Raw genomic sequence first — 19,391 nt, forward strand, 5'->3', positions numbered from 1 at the left:
AGTAGCATCACCCTCAAACTCTTTGTAATATCCTTAATCAGAATGAAAGAGGAAAGAACACAGCTCTCCAAATAATTCAAAGCACAACAGACTTCTACCTCAATTTAACAGAAATACAAGGGGGATGTGAAGTGTCTTCATTCAACATGGAACACACATCCATGGTTGTATCATAGTCATGCATCTATGTTTCTGAACCTCTGCTAATCACCAAAGCAACCAGCTGACTTCCTGTGACCACATAAAAAGCAAATACAGTACTATACACTGCCTCACTGTATACGCCCCATCAGGGTCCATGAACACTGGACCACAAGCTGGGAGTCAGAGCATTGCAAGAATGGCTTGAATATTCCATTTGTTATGGTTAATATGAAGTGCTACAACATCAATTAGCATAATCACCATAAACACCACTGGCTTTTTCTGACGAATATTCGGTTTTGGACTGTGTTTCAGCACTTCATCTTACAGATCTTACATCTACATCTTCTTACATCTACAGATAGATCTCTAGGACAAAACTACCCAAACCATATTCTTGCTTAGCGTCAAATCAGGTGTCCAATTTTACACATGCAAAATTCCTCTTCACTTAGCAGTGGCTTCTAGTTTAGGTTTTTCTGAATTAATTGTCTGAACCCATTCAAATCACATATTTTCTAATTTTCTACCACACTTGCAAGCAATTTCACCTCCTCTCCTCCACATATCCTCTATCTGCCATCACCTCCTCACTAAATAGGACATTTTTCCAAAAGGATTTTCCACGATCCAAATATACTTTTAAACTAATTCAAGTGTAGGCTATTCTGCGAATTATTAAGAAAAATGCATGCCTTACATCTATAAAGAATTTAAATCTAGTTATAAAAAGGAGATAGAACTATAAATTATAGTTATTTCTTAAGTTTGTGTATATGGTTTAAAGTAGACTTAGCTTATCTTTTACCTCAACCTGAAAAATCTCATTCATCCACTCAGCCATAAACCAAGGAGCTGCTGGTAATGATAACAGAGGCATCCAATGACTTGCTATGGAGAAAATGAGCTTGCATGTTTAAGATGTTATACCCTATGGAAAAAAATATGCTTATGCTTAAGGAGTATAAAAATGTCAAGCACATGATATTAGAGAGTAATATAAAGGTTAGTTTATCATTTTAAAAAAGCAAATATTTCTTTAACTTAATATATTATACAGGAGAAATAACTGCTGATGTTTATTTGCCTGTTCAATAAATCATGGTCAATTTCCAAAAACAACAGCCAAGCTTAACTGCTTCTGTAATTTTTGGTAATCTTACACTTGAAAAATAACTGTATATGTTTTCAAAAATAAGCCACCCTTTTTCTCCTTTCAATTGTTCTATTTGAACTGCTTCCTTTAATTTATATAAAATAATTCTGGAAACAGTATGAAAAATAGCCAGAAAAGGAGAAAAAGCACGAGATTTCAGCATCTCTTCCAAGGATTAGGTCTAAGTTTGTGCCACTCATGAGATGTGTTCCATTCTAGATATACAAACACATGTTGAACAAATGCTACTGTGACAGTGACCTAGCAACCTATCAAAGAAGAAAAGTCCAGATCAAAAGGCATTCATACTTTCTATTCCATTCTTAAGACTTAACAGTAATTTCATGGCTAGTAAACACACATAAGTACAAACACACACTCATATGCACACAAATATTTTTTTCCCATAAACTGATTTCCTTTTTATTTACCATGTTTGTAGTTCACTAAATGCAATCATATTCAAAAAGATATTTAATGAATCTAAAAGGTGGACCTAGGTGATCTGATAATTATTTCTGTAACAATCTGCAGGAGGGTCCCCAATTTTTAAATAGCACATATCATAAAAGTTTCTTTTTAACTTCTCAAGAGTTATCAGCATCATTTTTACTAATCTGTTTGACTCAAAAAGTCAGGACTGAAACAGAGTAATATAAACTTATTTATTAACAGCTTACAATATTTAAATATATTGAAGAGTACATGATTCCTCTCAGAAGACAGTAACAGGTTCACATAAACACCAGACTGTTTTCTCCTCTCATATAAAAACACTTGGAATATTTTTAAATGTAAATTTCATTCTAGTTATTTCTGGCCTTACTTCCTTACCTCTAAATCAAAAGGAAAAAAGCAACATCAAGTCTTGGCCAAGTCCAACTCCTGATATAGTAACTAGAAGCAAAAGTAGAATTCAAAAGACAAAGCAACTTTGTATCTATGCCTCCTTTGGCCTAATATATTAATAGTAAGTTCCCTTGAGGCCTCTTTTCTGATTCCTGTGGCACTCTGTCTCTACCACCTTCCTGATACTTAGAATTCAACAAACATCAAACAACAAACAACAAACTGTAAAGACAATGAATTACAAATGAAGTCTGGAGAGGCTCAGTAATTGGCTCAAGGTTGGTGACAGGAAAGATTAAAAGTTAGATACAGGTTTCCTGATGCCAGACATCAATGCTCTTCCCTGCAGCCCAGGCTGCTTCACCGTAAGTCCTTTCTTGATTTGTTCAGTTTTACATATGCATTATTTTTCCTGTAAGCATCTTAGAATTTCAATGTGGTACAGGAACTGAGCCTGGTATTTTTTTGTTTGTTTGTCTTGTTTTTTTTTTCTATTTTTCTTCCACACAAGGCAATAGAATACAGACTATCCATTAAATAAATATTGTAATTAAATTTTAAAACATTAATTGTTATATTTCAGAGTATTATATAATGCAAATTACTTTTGCATTTAAGAGGTTACAATACTTTTAGTTACCTTTAGAAAAAAAGAATTATGGGAGATTTTTTAAAGTTTAATTAATTAAATAAATGTAGATTTATTAAATTATGTAGGTTCATAAAAGCAAATGCAAATTACTACTCAAAACCAACATTTAAAGCAATACAAAAATAGTTATGGGCATTATATTAAATGAAATAAGCCAAACACAGAAAGATAAATTTCATATGTCCTCACTGATATGTGGAAGCTAAAAAGTAAAACAATTTATCTCATGGAGACAGAAAGAAGAATAGTGGTTACCAGAGGCTGGGAAGGAGATGGGGAGATAAAATGGGGATGGTTAATGGCTCCAAAAATATAGTTAGATAAAAGGAACAAGATCTAATATTTGATGGCACGACAGGGTGACTATGGTGTAAGTTGCATATGTTAAAATAACTAAAAATGAAATGCATAAAAACTTCCACCTACTGAAGAAAACAAAGTGCCTAACGGCTAGGATCACGCTTATATGCCCCTATGAAACTACAAATATACCCAGTCTGTCTATTAACCCTTATCTACCCATGGACCTCGTGGACTCCAACCATGGGGAAGAGCTGTACTGTGTAAACAAAAGTGGGGGGAAGAAGCAAGGAGTGAGAGCAGAGTGGAGAAAGAATACCCGGGCAAGGACACAGAACTGATGAATCTCCAAAATGAGTAAAGTCAGAACAGAGTAACAACTCTGAATTTTTACTTTGTAAGGCTGTTCATTTCTTTGCTTTGGTGATTTTCCACTTTGGGGTTTGGTTTTGTTTTGCCCTTGGTTACCTAGTAAAGTCACTGCTTATAAAATTCCAACCTCATCTAAACTAAACTAAGAAGAAAAGGAGAATTGTCCTTCTCTAGATGTGGCCGACAGGAATTTCAGACGGCCCAGACGAGCAGGGCATTCTGGTCACGGTCGTGGTGCCAGCTGGAGGCCAGAAAAGCACCAGCATGGCCAGAGCAGGAGAAGAGGACCTCTGAAGACAAGGGGCCTTAGAACTGTCCTGGGCAAGACTGGAAAAATACCATCAATGAACTAGTTTGCCCTCGGCATAACACCTCTGTAAGACTTCCCCAGGTGATTGAGTTAGGGAGGTCATTTTGGTCTGCCTGCAAACTGTTAGCCAGTTTCTTCTCTTTTAAGAAATAACTTAAATTCTATATTTGCAGATTTTTTTTAAAAAAAAAGATAAAATAGCTACTGCTGTTTAGTATACTGCTAGAACCAGGAAGGAAAGGTTTAAATGTATAAACAAACTGTTAGAAAATGCATTTAGAGCTGGACATGGTGGCTCACGCCTCTAATCCCAGTGACTCTAGAGGCTTCGGTGGGAGGATCACTTGAGCCCAGGAGTTGGAGGTTGCAGTGAGCTATGACAGCCCCACTGTACTCCAGTCTGGGCAACAGTGAGATCCTTTCTCTAAAAAAAAGAAGAAAAAAATCTAAAAGTTACTTACTCCCTTCTTAGCCCTGTACTCAGCACCTAGGAATAATTAGCACCCTAAGACCTCATAAAAAATGTGGCTTCAAACCAACCAATTAAAGTAGACTAATTAAACAGTCTATTAATTAACTAATTAAAATAGATCAATTAAAATAAACAGAGCCTTGCCGATGGGACACTGTTGGGGCTCTGGAAAAAGAAGTATAGCTTCTGGGGCTTTTCCTCTCCCAGGCCAGAACAATGCGCCAGCATTAGCAATCTAACACTGCCAGGATCCACTACACATTCTACTTACTGCTGTGCCTGTGAGAGGGTCCAACTGTAAAGCATCATGCATATTCAATATCTCCATAGTGCACCGGAGTGTCTGAGACTGACCAGGGGTAGTGCTGCAAGCAATAAAATTGTGTGTGCTTAAAAGTTCCTTTGTCCCAAAAAGAATCTTTACCTGTCCACAGCACAAGGGTAGAACCACAGCATTTAAACCAAAGGAATTTTCTCTCTCTCTCCTACCCTTTGGAAGGCATCCTAAAACAGGTTAGAAGTAACTAGAAAACCAATGAGGAAATTCTTCTTAAAATTTTGAAAATATAACCCTAAAGAAAATGAGCAAATCATTAGTAATGTAATAAACACCAGGATGTCTTATGTATCCAAAATAATGCAGGCAATACTAAAATCAATAAACAGTGTAACATATGAGATTTAATTTTAACCATAGCCCATTTTAAAAACTCACTCGTGTTTGTTAGAAACATTTTTCTTGACCATCTTCCTCATTTAGCCTTCATTTTAGCTATATGTTCACCAAAACTCTTATTTATATTAAATGTTTTAGAGTATATCTACAGTAATAATCATGTTCTTTGAATTGTATTTCAAATTTAAAATGTGGGTTATTTTTTAATTTTGAGTGAAGAGTTTGATTATAAATACAGTTGTTCTTCAGAAATACGAACCCTCAGCCAAGAAGAAAAAAATACCCTATTGTAGCAGACCCTGTCACTCTGTCTTGATAATGCCTGAGGAGTGTCCCCATTACTCAAAACTTGCACAGAACCTGATACTCTCCTGTGAGAAGAGAAACATTCAAAAAGAACAGTGAAAGAAAACATTTAAGCACTGACTGCTTTTGAAATGAAAAGCGAAGATTTTCCACTTACTATTTAAGGATTTCTCCCAAGTTAGATGATAGAATTTAATTATAAACCTATACAAACTAAACTTTAAACCAAATTTCATATAGCAAAAAGGAAATTGTAAACATGAAGTATATTTTCACACTAAGAAATTAAGCATTTTCTTACTTAATCACATCTTCTTAAAGAAATAAATTTAAGGTAAGGATATAGCCATATTTCTATGGAAATTAAAAAATTACTATTTTCCTAAAAATGTAACAATGTGTTACTGAAACAATCTAGGCCTGAAAAAAATGCAAGAGTCAATCAGTAACTAAATATGTAAATGTATAAACCTAAATTACTTTTTTTTAATAAGGATATTTGTATCTTAAAAAACTTAAAATTATTTATATAACTAGATTTCATCTTTTAACATACAAAAGGAAATATGTAATGGAAATCTTTCCTTTGTATATAAAAATAACATACCTCTGCTCTTTGAACTTTTTTTTAAGTAAAGTTATCCTGAGAAACATGAAAACTTATTTGAAGTTACTATATTTTTATATTATAAACAGTATCTTTTGAAGAAGCATCTTTGTGACACAGTTAGTAGGGTGGTAATCAATTCTGTACTGCCACACAATCTTCAGATTGCAGCATATAGGACTTAAGGTAGTAAACAAAATAATGACAAAAAATAATAGCAGAATGTCTATAATTCTACCACTCTGGATAATTATTTCTTGGCTAACTACAATCTCAATTGCTTTGAAAATTAGTTCAGTTTTGTTTAGTGAGGCAAGAACTCCACAGTGAATGCAAACTAGTAAAACGTAAATGAAAAAGAATATTTGTCACTTTAAAAGCTACCCATTTCTCAGTTTAGCCTAATTTATAGCAATGATTAAAGAAAAATAAAAATATTCATCGATAAATGTGATAATCATTTTCTCCCAGTAACTAAGCCACATATTCATAACCAAGTTTTTAGAACAAATTTCTAGAATACACTCAGGCTGTAAAGATGAAATATGTATCTCCTTTCCAACTAGCCATCAGAGTGCTTTATTCATTTTTAAACATGAGAACACTATTTACACCAAAAAACATGTCTAGTTAGTTTCAAATGCCATGTTTAAAAAGATGTAACAGAGAAGCTCTATGTTTGAATTAAAAACACCATCGGAATCACTAGCAAAGTCTAAAATGAAAAACAGGTCTCTGAGATGCCCAGAGCCAGCTGCTACTGTCCAGAATCCAGCTCTTTCCAACAGAGCAGCAGATCTGCATGAGCCACAGCTTAACTGAGAGTGTCATCTCCTAAGGCAAAGATTTTCTGTACAGAGCCAGACAGTAACTACTTTAGACTTCACTGGCCTTACATAACCACTTACCTCTTGCTTGTAGCAAGCCACAGACAATATGTAAACAAAATTTGGCTATAAGTCAATATAACTTTAATTTCATATACTTTTCACGTCACATATTTCTCTTTTGATATTTTTCAGCCATTTAAAAATGTAAAAATCATTGCTAGTTCACAGACCATACAAAAACAGGTAACTGTTTCTGCCCTGCTGTATTTCATGCACGGGCCATAGTTTGCCACGTTGGCCTAGGACCCAGTTTTCCTTCAGCCTGTGCCTATTCCTTTCCTCTCCGTTTACATAAACCTACAAATTATGTGCTTCTCCCTTTTGTAAAGCATTTCTTTTGCTTCTCTAAGTCACTGATACCCAGTCTCTGTTTCCTTCTCATAGCTCCCAAAAGTCCAAAAGAGTAATTATGAGGTCAGGAAAGACAAGGAAAACAGCCTGAAGAAAGGGCACAAGCCTCTCTTCTACTGCTTTCCAGCTATGTGAGCTTCTGTAAGTTACGTACAAAACTTCATTTCACCACATATTTTTATAAGGATTATGGTACCCAGTGACTTGAAAGTAATAGTGAAGGTGCCACTTTATACTGAGTAAGGCAGGTAGAGGTGGAAGTATAACCTGTGGAAAAGAGTTGCCAACTACAGTTCAGAAACAAGGCCTTGCTTGACGTTTCCTCGTAAGTTGCTAGGTCAAGGTAGTGTATGAGTCCCCAGTTAGAGAAATGAACCTTCAGCGGATTTAGCTAAAATCTTGGGAAACAGAGCAATAAACAATCTCATTAACTGTATACTATTTTTCATAATTCTCAGAGTAGGCCAAAGACTCAACAAACAAAAACTGAGAATCTCTTTGTGGCAAAAGAACAGGGTAGACAATGAAAAGCACAAAAACGAGTAACACTCAGTTTTTCACTTTAAATAATTTATAATTTATTAAACGTAAACACCTACAATACAACGCAAGTATGACTTATATAAACAAACTATATTAAGAAGTTAAAAAGAAAAAGAACCAAACAAAAGATGGTAAAGGGAAGAATTTCCTTGGAGCTAGATTTAAACAATGAATAGGATTTAAAAAAAAAAAACAAAACAGGAAAACACAGAAATTTGAGAGTACTATTCACATACATATCTAGGATTGTATAATATAGCATAAATTCTCAATTCTTCTAAACATTACTAAATTGTTCTTTAAACACATTGTGCTTCTAACAATTTGAGAGTTCCCATCTTCACATTTGCTATGATTAGAGTTTATTTTTAAAACTACTTTCTCCTGTGTGATGGATAGAAAAGGCTGGCTCAATGTAATTTTCATTTCTTAACCTCACATTCTCAGTTGTTTCATATGTCTCTTTTCATTGTATGATATAAAATGCATATCTGTTTAAGGATGATACATCATTCCCTGTGGGACTCCAGAGCACAGAAAGTGCACAGAGGACAAGCCCCTCTCTCTTCCTTCCAGCGGTTTCTCCAGGACCTTGCTCTTTCCCTCTCTGCCTGGTAAATTGCTAGTTTGCATCAGTAGATAGGAACAAACCTTTCCTTGCCTCCTTTAATGTACCACAGTAAATTAAAGAGTTTATAAATGAATATGGTTGAAAAATACCAGTCTTGACAGAAACATCTGAAACATTTCCTTTGTTTTTGCCCAAAACTTGGTTTCTGCCCAATTTAGATCATAGAATAGTCAAGGTGCTTCAGAAAACACACAAGTTTTGGTCGAGATCTGCAGATTTAATTGCAAAGACTTGGCTGGAATACATCCCCCTCCTTCTCCCATCTAGAATGCAGAAAGTACACAAAAGATAAATCAGGGTATGAACATGATTTTTTGATATTGATTAAGAGGATTCTACCTGTGAAAGGTCCCATAAGGATATAATTTTCAGGTACCATTTCTATAAACGATTCTATGAGAAAATGGTTATTTTTAACCAAAATCTTATTTAGATTCTTTCCATGCTAAGAATAAAGTGCAAACCAAAAAGGAATCAACACAGAACACAGAACTCTCAGCAAATGTAACAAAAAGCAGTTTTTCAACTCAGTTCAACAAAGCACCAAAGCTAGGAAAAACTATATTCCAAAAATTGATGAATGGGATTCAAACAGCACATTCTCTATTACAGAGGAAAAAAAGGAAAATCACTATAAATATTTGTTTTCAAGAAAGATTTGCTATTATCATTCCAGTAACACCATAATGCCACATTGTCTCAGATACACATAGATTTGTCTAATCCAGTGGATTCTCAACCCTGGGCAATTTTGTTCCTCTGAGGACGTTTGGCCATTTTTTGTTCTTATATAAGGAAGGGAGTATTACCGGCATCTAGTGCACACAGGCCAAGGATACTGCTAAACATCCTACAATGCACAGGATAGCCCCCAACAGCAAAGAGCATCTGGCTCAAAATGTCAATAGGGCCAAAAAATTCTGATCTAATCCCCTTCTTCCTGGCTAGCTGAGACATAATGGCAAACATAAAGGGTTAGAGATGATAAGCACTCTTCTTAAAGACCTCCTATTAAACTAGACAACATAGACTCCTTAAAAAGAGTTTGATATTTATATAGATTAATACATTTCCATTTAGTAATTTTCAGTTGTAATATTAAAGGGACAAAACAGACCACAGTCCATGATTCTGGTCATATTATCAAGCAGTGTACCTTCAATATTTATTAGCTTATTGCATAACCTATAAGAACATCTACCTACACAGAAGTTTGTAATTAAACTGGCTGCTGCTGGCTCCACCTATTACAAATTAGTATTTTCCCACATTTAGGCCATAACTGAATTCTCCATGCCCACTTTTCAACAGTGAATTTTATGTGTTCTTTTTCTGATGAAAACATTCATATCTGAAATTCCCTTTCTCAGAAGTTACAATCAATTAAAATTTTACCATCCAGTTCTATGAAATTTAAAAGCCAGAGTGAGAAAGGAAGGCCTCTACAAAGGGGATGGCTTCTATCAAAACTAAGGGGTGTTGGTAATGAAATTGAATAAAATATACAAAGGCTAAAAAGGCCCCTCTAAATATAACAAGCCCCTTAGAGGTTATTTTATTTCCCAATAAAAGTATCTTTTGGTGTTTCACAAAGACTGACATTTTTCTGGGGAAGGTTTGTTGTGTTTTTTTTTTTTTAATGTCTCCTTTTCCAAGTTTGCTGAAGGCGTTTCCTTGTCTATTTTCTAAATATTACACTAAAATAAATACTTTAAAACTATGAAAAAGTTTAGTTCAAATTTAGAGGAATCACACGGGCTCAGAAATTTGTTTTCAAATCATCACAAATACCTGCCATAAAGAAAAGCATCCTGTAACACAGAAATCCATCTGAATGCTGAAGTTACTCAAGCTAACAAAGCAAGCACTGTTCTGTTTGGCAAGAATGTAGAAAGATGGGCAGTGTAGACAGCTGAAGTTTTCTGACACACTTAAAAATGAAGACAAAACCATTGCTTCATGGATTATCTGGACTCTACACCAAATGTCACCTTCTGAATATAACCCTGAAATAGGAATTTCTGTTGTTAGGCTTAAGTTAAATTCAAGCAGAAAAACACCCTATTAACTTACCAAAGGGGGAGGGGAAGGTACCCAAATGATCTTAAAAAAAACGATACATCAGGAAAGGTTATTTAAATTCAAGATCCAGTTTCAGAGAGTTGAGCACAAAAGTGGAAATCTCCAAGGATTTCTCATGTGTGTCAAATGGTAGCAAAGTATGCTTAGACAAATGTGGTGAGACTCTCTTTGATCTGGCTAAATGTAAAAAGTTTTGTTTTACATGAACTTGACTAGACTATTTGCTGCAGTTCCAGCTTCTGAAAACAAGAAACAGCACCAGGCTTAAGAAACGGGTAATAAGGGGAGAAGCTGTGTGTCCACAGCTTCCCCTCCAAATCCCAAAGGAGGAAAGCTGCCGCCTGGAGATATTGGGTAGCCAGGCAGCCTTACTGAAAACAACTAAGTTTTTGAGCGTTGGTTTTGGCAAGAGGTAAGTGTTACCGGCTGCTTCCTGGGGTGCTGGAAGGAATGTGTCACCATCAATCAAAAAGTACACTGAGCCCCGTGTTTAGGTCACAGACAGAGTACTGCCTCATCCATCACGGACAAATCCCTGCCAACTCCCACAAAGAAAAAACAAGGAAAAGTTGTAGGAAAGGTGTTGGTGGTGCCCCGTGACCTGCAAGACCAAAAGGAAACCCCAACTTGCTCTGAAGGGAATTTCGGGGGCGCTCAGAACACGGAGAACTCCAGGAGCCCAGGAGGGCGGCTGCTCCCACGCGTCCCCTCGGAGCAGCACCGCCGACAGACGGCAACGCTGGGGAAGACCCGGGCGTCCTGGGGAGGAGGGCCCGGCCCCCTCCTACTCACCTGGCAAGCCCCGCGCCCAGGGCTGGCGGATGAATGAACTGCCCACCCAGCCGAGCCTCGCGGAACAGCGGCGGACCGCGGGGCTGCTCACCTGTGGGGATGCCAGAGGGCTTCTGCGAGTCCGTTCCTAGGCAGGGACTCCAGGGGTGGAGGACGAGCGCCAGTAGCAGCAAAAGAGTTATCACCTTGCACCACCCCATCTTCGGCCCGTCGAGGGCCCGCGCCCGCCCCGGCGCCCCCACTGCCCCGCAGCGGCGCACTTCTCGCGAGAGCGCTGAATGCCCCGGGCCGCCCGGGGCTGGCGCGAGCGGGCCGGAGCGAGCGGGCACGACGCGGTCGCCGTGGGCGGCAGCTCGGGAGGCGCGGCGAGCGGCGGGGCAGGCAGACGGCGGAGGCGCGGAGCGGCCAGCGCCCCGGGCGCCGCGGGCGACTTATAGGCTCCCCGAGGGGGAGGCGACGGGGCGGGCCGCGCCCTGGCTATTGGCCGCCGTCTGACCCGCCGCCGCTGCGTGCGCCGGGGCGGTCGCCTCCGCTCGCCTTCCCGGGCCCCACGTCTGGATTGTTTGCTCAACTCGGACACTATTTAAGGAGCCGTCTGCGGCTACGTGTAGAGACTCACGCAGCGCTTCTGGCTGGAACAAGGAGGCGTGCGCTGAGGTGTGGGAGCGGGAGTGGGCCTGGGAGAGGGAGGAGCGGCCGCCGGGAGTCTGGCGGGAGGCGGTGCTGCCCTGTCGGTTCCCCTCTGCTGCTTCAGCACCAGAAGCTTCCACGGCAGCCTCAGAGGGTGATAATTTGTCCTTCCCTGGACTTGGATACACCCCGCGCCCCAGGCAGGAGGGACGGCAGTTCCTCAGCGACCTTGGCTGGAAGGGACCTCGTCAGCCTCTGAGCCGTGGAAATGGATCGCCTTCCATTAATTCAGGTTCATCACCCTGTAAAAGAAGGGCCATGTTTTTGTTTTACTCTGTAAATCGAAAGTTTTTTATTGTCCAGTGAACATTTCTTCCGCCACCGCTTGTGCCAGGAGAGCCTTAGACTCTTTCCAGTAATGAGCCTTGTAAATCCTGCGGAGTCGGAGCCCAGAGTGTGTAATCTGGGACTGTGCTTTACAAGATCTTCCTCCAGTCCACATGGAAAATTACTCCCGAAGATGTAGTCAGAGGGATCTCTTGGTTCTTTGGCAGGTCCCCCACTGCTTCTAGTTTTGCTAATGTCTAAGTAAATTCCTTTTTTTTTTTCTTCATTCTCACAGTTTAGCTGGCCCAGGATTTAATCTGTTGGAATGAGCAGGGGCAGAAGCACAAATTAGGAGAAAGCTTGGCAATTTTGCCTCATGCATTTCATGACGTGAGCTGTCTTATGGGAGAAAGAGAATCAGACTGGTAGCATTCTGGAATCTTTTACCTAACATCCTCATAAAATGGAAAAAAAAGAAATAGATCAGAGCCAACACTCATTTTAACTCTGAGTCTTTGAAATTTAAAAAAAACAAATTGTTGGAAAAGATATGTTCCAGTATGATTACATACTGTCTAAAATTACCATGATGTTAAGATAAGATGAGCACTATGGAAGCATTAAAAACAGGTGGAAAACCTGCAAAGAAATATTGCCTAGGCTGTGACATTTTAGAAAAAGAATCATTTCCTGTGTCCCAAACTAAGCCAGTTATTACTGTGTTTTGAAGGTTTTGTCTCAGTTTTTTTAAGAGAAGAGGAAAATTGGAGAAAGTTCAGGGAAGAGTAACAAATAATTAAAGAAATGGAAAGTATGACCTGTGTGAAAAATGAAATAAGGTTTATTTAGTCTGAAGAAGAAAAAGCTAAGAGATGGATTCTTTAATAACATCCTTCCACGTGTGACAAGCCCAGCTTCATAACGCTAGGCAGAAAGCAAACAGCATCAATCCTCAGAGTCCAACGACTCTGCTAGGAATGGTTAGTCTTTTGGCTAAATATCAAACTCCAAATTTCCAAACCTGTCTCTACCAAACTTTTGAACTTCTTGCATCCCTCCATCTCCAGTATCTTCAAGAACTTGCATGTTTAGAACCTGGCTTTCTGCCCTCCCACGCCTTCTCTTGCCTCCATACACAGGTACGGCCTCTCCGCATCACCTTTATGTGTGTTTAAACTGCAAGGTCTGCCAATAATTGCAGATTACTATGTTATTCCTCCTTTTCTGTTAGAGTCACAACATCAGAACTGTAAGGCTTGTATAAAGCAAGTGTTTCTTTAGGATCTTTAAAATAGCCAGACACTTCTATAGCCAGGCTGAAAAAGCCCCAATTCTGAAACCAAATCCTTCCTTGCTTCTTATATTTCCAGATGTCTGCTAAACACTTCTACTTGAATGTTCCACTGGCACAAATTCAACATGTCTTTAACTCAGCAAATCCAGATCCCACTCATAGCTTCCTCATCTCCTTTAATGATACTACTACTGCTCTCTAACGCCTATGGCCTCAGACATTTTTTTACCTTCCCTCTTCCTGCACCCCCCTACCTGCCAACTCACAGAGCTAGACTCCAAATCCTGTCATATTTTCCCTTCACATTTTCTCTCCATCAATTCCTTTGCATTCATACTGCCACCTCACCAACTAAGGCACTCCTGGATATACCCTAATGGTACAGTTTTAACTGTGTCCTCCTAACTGGTCACCCATCCTGTGGCATTTCCCTGCCCTCAATATAATGCCACTATATACCACAGATATAGATTAATTATACTCAGATATCCTTTTGATTAGTTCATCCCCAAACTTACAGATTTTATAACAAACTTGGAAACAATCCAAATTCCTTAACCCAGAATTCAGATTCCTTCATATCAAACTAAACCACTTCGCCTGTGCTTTATACCAAACCAACCTGGTTTGCTTTATTATCTCCCAAAGCAGACCAGATACATTGTCACTTTTATTATTTACAGTTTAGGTAGGAATCACAATCTTCATTTGGGTTCCTCTAGAGGCTAACCCTGAGCCAAGATTCAATGACCAGCAGTTTGTCGAGAGTTTTAAGAAAACAAGGTAGGTGAGGCTAAAGTGACAAAGGAAAGGGAAGACAGCCAGTAATGGATGCATTTTAAAATCTACCACGGAGTGTGACTGGAGCTTAATCCCACAGAATTGATGTATAATACACCACTGAGAAATATCCTGGCCAAGGGGCATGAGAACTGAGCAATATATAACCCCAACACCCCTCAGTCATTGATATAAGGGCTAAGGGCTGCTCATTAATTCCCAGGCATTCCAGCCTGCTAGGTTCAAAGGTATAGCAGTCCTCCAATGATGATACAGATTTTGATTGTAAGAAGTCAGGGTAGCATGCTCAGAAATGGTAAGGAAATCTGAGGAGAAACAAGAGAAGCAGCATCGGCTCAGCCACAATGCCTTTGTTCATGTTTTCCCTCTATCTAAAAAAGGATAACAAAACTCTCTTGCTTCCTTCATTGGGCTAACTTCAACCTAGCTCAGGTGCCACTTCCTACAGGCACTGGAGTACCTTGCCCTACCTCAGGCTGGGTTAGGTGTCCCTGTTCCATGCTCTCCTTAAGCAAACCTTTCTCATTTGTGACAGGTTTTTGTTGTTGTTGTTGACAATTTGTTTATTGAGTGCAGGATCCAATTCTTTTTCATTGTTGGATACTAAGTAACTAGAACGTAGTAGCATGTATTCATTCATTCATTTGTTCATTCAAAAAAGATTCCAAGCTACTATATCTCAGGTGCTATTCCAGATGTTGGCAAAAAAAAATATTAGTGAAGAAAAAAAAACAATAATCTCAATCTTTATGAAGCTTTTACTTTCAGATGAAGAAAGAGGTAATGGTAATAAGTGATACTGAGAAAGTAAATCAGTAATGGTAACTAGGAAGGACCAAAAAGGAGGGGGTATGCTGAAACTTTAATAGGGGGTCCTGGAAAGGCCTCACTGAGTAGATGATAGTTTAAGCAAAGACATGAAAGTGGTAAAAGAAAGAGGTGGCCATACTGTATAGGAGAATTGTGGTCTTGGTAGAAGAAACAGGAAGTGGGAAGACTAAGGCTGTAACGCATCTGGAGTGTCATAAGAAGGCAAGAGGGTGACAAGCATTCAGTGACTGTGGGTAATACTAGTAGGAGATGAAGCCTAAGAAGTAACAAGTAGGGCAGAGGCCAGCAAGCAGACAGACAGTGTGATAACTGTAAAGCCTGGTAACAACTTTGTCCTTGACTCTGAATGAATTGAAAAGTCCTTTGGATAATTATAAGCAGAGCAGTGACATAATCTGAAGTAGGGTTTGAAAAGGATCCCAGAATCCAGCTGCCAGGTTAGATGAAGACTAAGTGAAGGAGTTGGAGAAAATGAAACACAAAGCCTAAGGACCACTTTGTCAGCTAATGCAGTGGTCCAGGAGAGAGATGATGGTGGCTTTAACCAAGTTTGTAGCAGTAAATGAGAGTTGACTTCTAGATAGGTTTTGAATGTAAAGTCAACAAAATTTGACGGTTTGAATGTGGGTGTAAGAGAGAAAAAGGAGTCAGAGACTATTTATTCAGTGAATATTTGTTGAGTGAATAAGAAGTAAAGGTTTGAGAACACATGTAATAACACTGTGGGTGGAGAGAGAAGGGGAAGTTAATGAAAAGATGAGGAGGAAAAACCACCAAGAGCTGAAACTCAGAGAAAGGAGACCCTTTTGGAGAGGGAGGGAAAAGGAGTCAGCAAAGGAGACTGATAAAGTCAGACAAACAGGGAAAATATCTACAGGCAAGAGATTTGGGAAATAGGAGGAAACCTGAGAGAAGGTCATTGACTTTAGCACTGGGGACACAAGTTTAAGATAAAAACTTTAGATGAGACCAGAAACCACAGTGAACATAAGCTATCAACTGGAGACGAGTGCATAGAGGACACCATTCAGCAGAGCAGTCATGCCATGACGCTTCAGTCTAAATCGAGTCCCTCCTACAGATGTCAGGGATGGCCTCTTTAATTTTAGGGTAATTAAGTTGCCATGAAGCTAAAACTGTGCTTTATATATGAGAGATTTATAGCATACTCCCTGTACCTCAGCAGTTTTCTTTTTAAATTCTTTAAACTGCAATTTGACGGGAATGATTTAGCAGGTCACTTTTTCAAGGTTGGACATCCTTTTAAACAAAATCAGTATGAGAAAATAGAGTGAACTGCTTAACACATGATAAGTAAAATAAGTTTCTTCACCCAGCAAAAACAGTTATTTATCACAGGGGAAATGAGTATGAGTTATCTTCTGAAGTGTTTTCCTCCTTTGGTTTCTTATTTGTCTTCAGGAAAGGATAAGGACACTTTATTTATAAATCCTACTTCTCATTCAACACTTTCAGCCAAAGTATCATTTTTTTAACCTTGATTATATGTTTTAGTCATCTTAGCCTGTTTAGATGGAATCTTCCCTGGGTAGATAAGAGTTGTGAAACCCTTGTATTTAGCAAAATGAGGTCAGAAGTAAAACTAAATTCAGCCAAGTTCAATGTAACAAGAGCAGACAAGAATAGCAGAGTGCCAGAGAACACGCAAGTATTTTGAAGATGATTCTAGCAGATGTTTTGTGACTAGTTGAAATGTTTGGGACAGAGCTGTCTAGGCCATTAGTCACCCGACAGGGTTGGCGATCATTTGTGGCATTCACATTCAGTCTTGCAAATGTGTTTGACCAGAGTTCCATGCTATGACATATTTGTTGGCACAAGTAACACCAGAATGACACTAATGATGATGAACCACAATATATGACAACATTTTCTTGTTCAACAGTAGTTTTTAATATTTTTTTATAGCCCTGCCATTATAGTCCCTCATTCTCCTGCTTCAGGAGAATACTGTTAATATGATTCTCAAGACCATCTCTTTTCTCTGGAATCTGTTCTGCCAATCTGTTCTGGAATCTGGAGATAGATTTGCCCTGGAACTAATAAAGTTTAAATGTCAGTGCCCTTCACTTGCAAGAGTCCCTGTGGGAGCTGGGAGTGGCTGGGAGTTGTACAATATACTAGATTGGGAAAGAAGCCAGATTGTAATCAGGAGCAATCACTAAAAAAGTATTTCTCAGAGACTGCCTCTGGAGATCTTAGAAAAAAATAGCCTGACCTCCAAAGATCTAGTAAATCATTAGCCTTTCTTTTTTATCATAAATAAATACTTCTTTATCTTATGTTTATAACCCTTATAAATTTTTTCTTAGTATATGCCTTAGACTCCTATTAAACCTTGATTGGTTCCTTGTCCTACCCCTTAGTATATGCCTTAGACTCCTATTAAACCTTGATTGGTTCCTTGTCCTACCCCTGGAATCTAGAACCACTTTTTTCCATAAGCATTGAGAATATAAGGAGTCTATGAGTAATTCCTGGGCTCAGTATGGAATTGGACCTTCCTGAGTCAGCTCTGGTTGTATGCTATCCAGAAGGCCACATAATGGCTCCAAGGCCACAAGTTCTCCATCCCCTCTCCTTATCTTCTCATAAGCCTCCAGAGAATGGAGTTTTGTAGCTTCCTTAAACCTTCGAACTTCCTCAAGACCTCTTGACTCTGCTATCTTACCACTTGCTCTTGGGTATTTCCTTATGTGCCCTGCCATGTGGCTGATGGTCTGCTGGCTCTGGTCATCCCTAGAATTTGTTATGACACATTGATTCTGGTGTTTGATTCAACTAGAATACTTTGAGTTAAATAATTGTGTTAAAAGTATTGAATCTAAGAAAACATTTCTCAGAGACTGCCTGTGGAGATCTTAGGAAAAAAGAGCCTGAGCTCCAAAGATCTAGTGAGTTATTAGCTCTTCTTCTCACTTAGTGAGATCTCACTTGGTGAGATCTCCAAGGATGATGACTTGAATGATACATAGCCTGAGAAAATATAGAGATCTATTATGCAGTACAAACAAATGTCAATAACTGTATTAGATATTATAAAAAGATGTATAACTAATACTAGATTTTATAAAAAGAACAGATAAGGTAAAATAATAGAAAAGTATGCATCTTTGGTCTTAGGGAAGTAGTTATTCAGAAATAAGCCAAAGTGTGAATACTATTCTTAATCTGTCTTTTCTAAAATCTGGGAAATGTATTCTGTGGCATACACTAAAGGAAATATTTTTTCAATAGAACTGAAAGGAAGGAGAATTTACTTTATAGTGTGTGCCAGTAGAGAAAAACATGGCATTGGCCAGCATGCCATGCCATGCCCAGTCTGAACACAGCACCTCAGAATTTTAAGTGCTGTCTTCTTTAGAGTATTTTTCATTACAGGTTTCCAAAAGGGATGGTTTGCATCAGGTATAATTTTCTGTATTATAGGCACAGATCACAATGCTCGGAGCCCCTTCATCCTTTTTGAAGATTGCCATAATGATCATGTAGCCCGTTTACTGGTATATGTGAAATGTTCGGTGAACTCTCTGAAGACATCATATTTTGTAAACTTCTTTGACATTAACATCACACCACTCTGGTATTGAAAGGTAGCCATTTCATGACTTCCCTCTAATTTATCTTTTACTTCAATCACAGTGTTTTTCTTAATTACTGCTATAGTGTTATTTTGTTAATGTGTGTGGGCCCTCTTATTTTTTCAGCTGTTAATATTTTTCTTAAAAATTACAATTTAGAGATTAACCAGTTTTATCACAAAGTGAAGATACTATATAAGTGAAAAGGATTATCAGTATTTACCAAAACAAATTTTTTTCAGGCATACACTATAAAAGGCAAATAATTATTTAAAGAACAAGTTTTAAATAAAAATTGTTTTTTCCTTAAACATTTTTAAATATCTGAAAGTGGAAAATATTATTGAATTTACTTTAATGCCTTCTTTGAATTCTTTAGTTTTTAAATAATATTTTATTGCCTAAATCAAAACAAATAAAGGTTACATCTAATAACCACAGCAAGATTTCCCAAAATCAATCACAAAACTGGAAAATCTTTTTCTCTTTATTCTACTAATGGTTTCTTTAAAGTAGATGAACAGCAGTTCATTCATTCATTTGAAAAATGGTTATCGTACGCGCACCACATTCCAGACACTATTTTGTCTTCAGGATTCCGAAATGAATTAGACACTGCTCTATTTTTGAATACCTACATGCAAAAGCAAATCACTGTGCTAAATAATAAATTAAATCATATTATGAGTTCCTTTATTCTATAGTATATCTAAATAAAAATGTATTAAGGAAAAATCAAAGCTTTGAATTTTTGATACTAGATTATTTTGAAT

General features: G+C 38.2%; 1 protein-coding gene and 1 long non-coding RNA gene across 7 annotated transcripts in view; one reads left to right on the forward strand and one right to left on the reverse strand.

The window, feature by feature from the left end:
- The window catches only part of PLOD2 (procollagen-lysine,2-oxoglutarate 5-dioxygenase 2), an 88,737-nt gene extending 77,198 nt beyond the window's left edge, over window positions 1-11,539 (reverse strand). For 2 of the 3 annotated variants that reach the window (XM_045539407.1, XM_045539406.1), the window contains exon 1: window positions 11,225-11,539. In XM_045539407.1, the coding sequence (XP_045395363.1) occupies window positions 11,225-11,333 (109 nt within the window). In that variant the 5' untranslated portion in view covers window positions 11,334-11,539. The remainder of the gene's footprint in view (window positions 1-11,224) is intronic. The other variant, XM_045539408.1, reaches the window with a different exon arrangement.
- Window positions 11,540-11,598: 59 nt separating this feature from the next.
- Window positions 11,599-19,391, forward strand: part of LOC123641373 — a 33,519-nt gene continuing 25,726 nt past the window's right edge. Inside the window, exons 1-2 of one of the 4 annotated variants that reach the window (XR_006736280.1) lie at window positions 11,599-12,055; window positions 18,467-18,630. This is a non-coding gene — a long non-coding RNA (uncharacterized LOC123641373). Of the gene's footprint in view, window positions 12,056-12,940; window positions 13,071-18,466; window positions 18,631-19,391 lie in introns of those variants that run through there. The other 3 variants (XR_006736281.1, XR_006736284.1, XR_006736283.1) reach the window with 3 other exon arrangements.

Source organism: Lemur catta, chromosome 1, assembly GCF_020740605.2.
Source record: "Lemur catta isolate mLemCat1 chromosome 1, mLemCat1.pri, whole genome shotgun sequence".
Classification (NCBI taxonomy): domain Eukaryota; kingdom Metazoa; phylum Chordata; class Mammalia; order Primates; family Lemuridae; genus Lemur; species Lemur catta.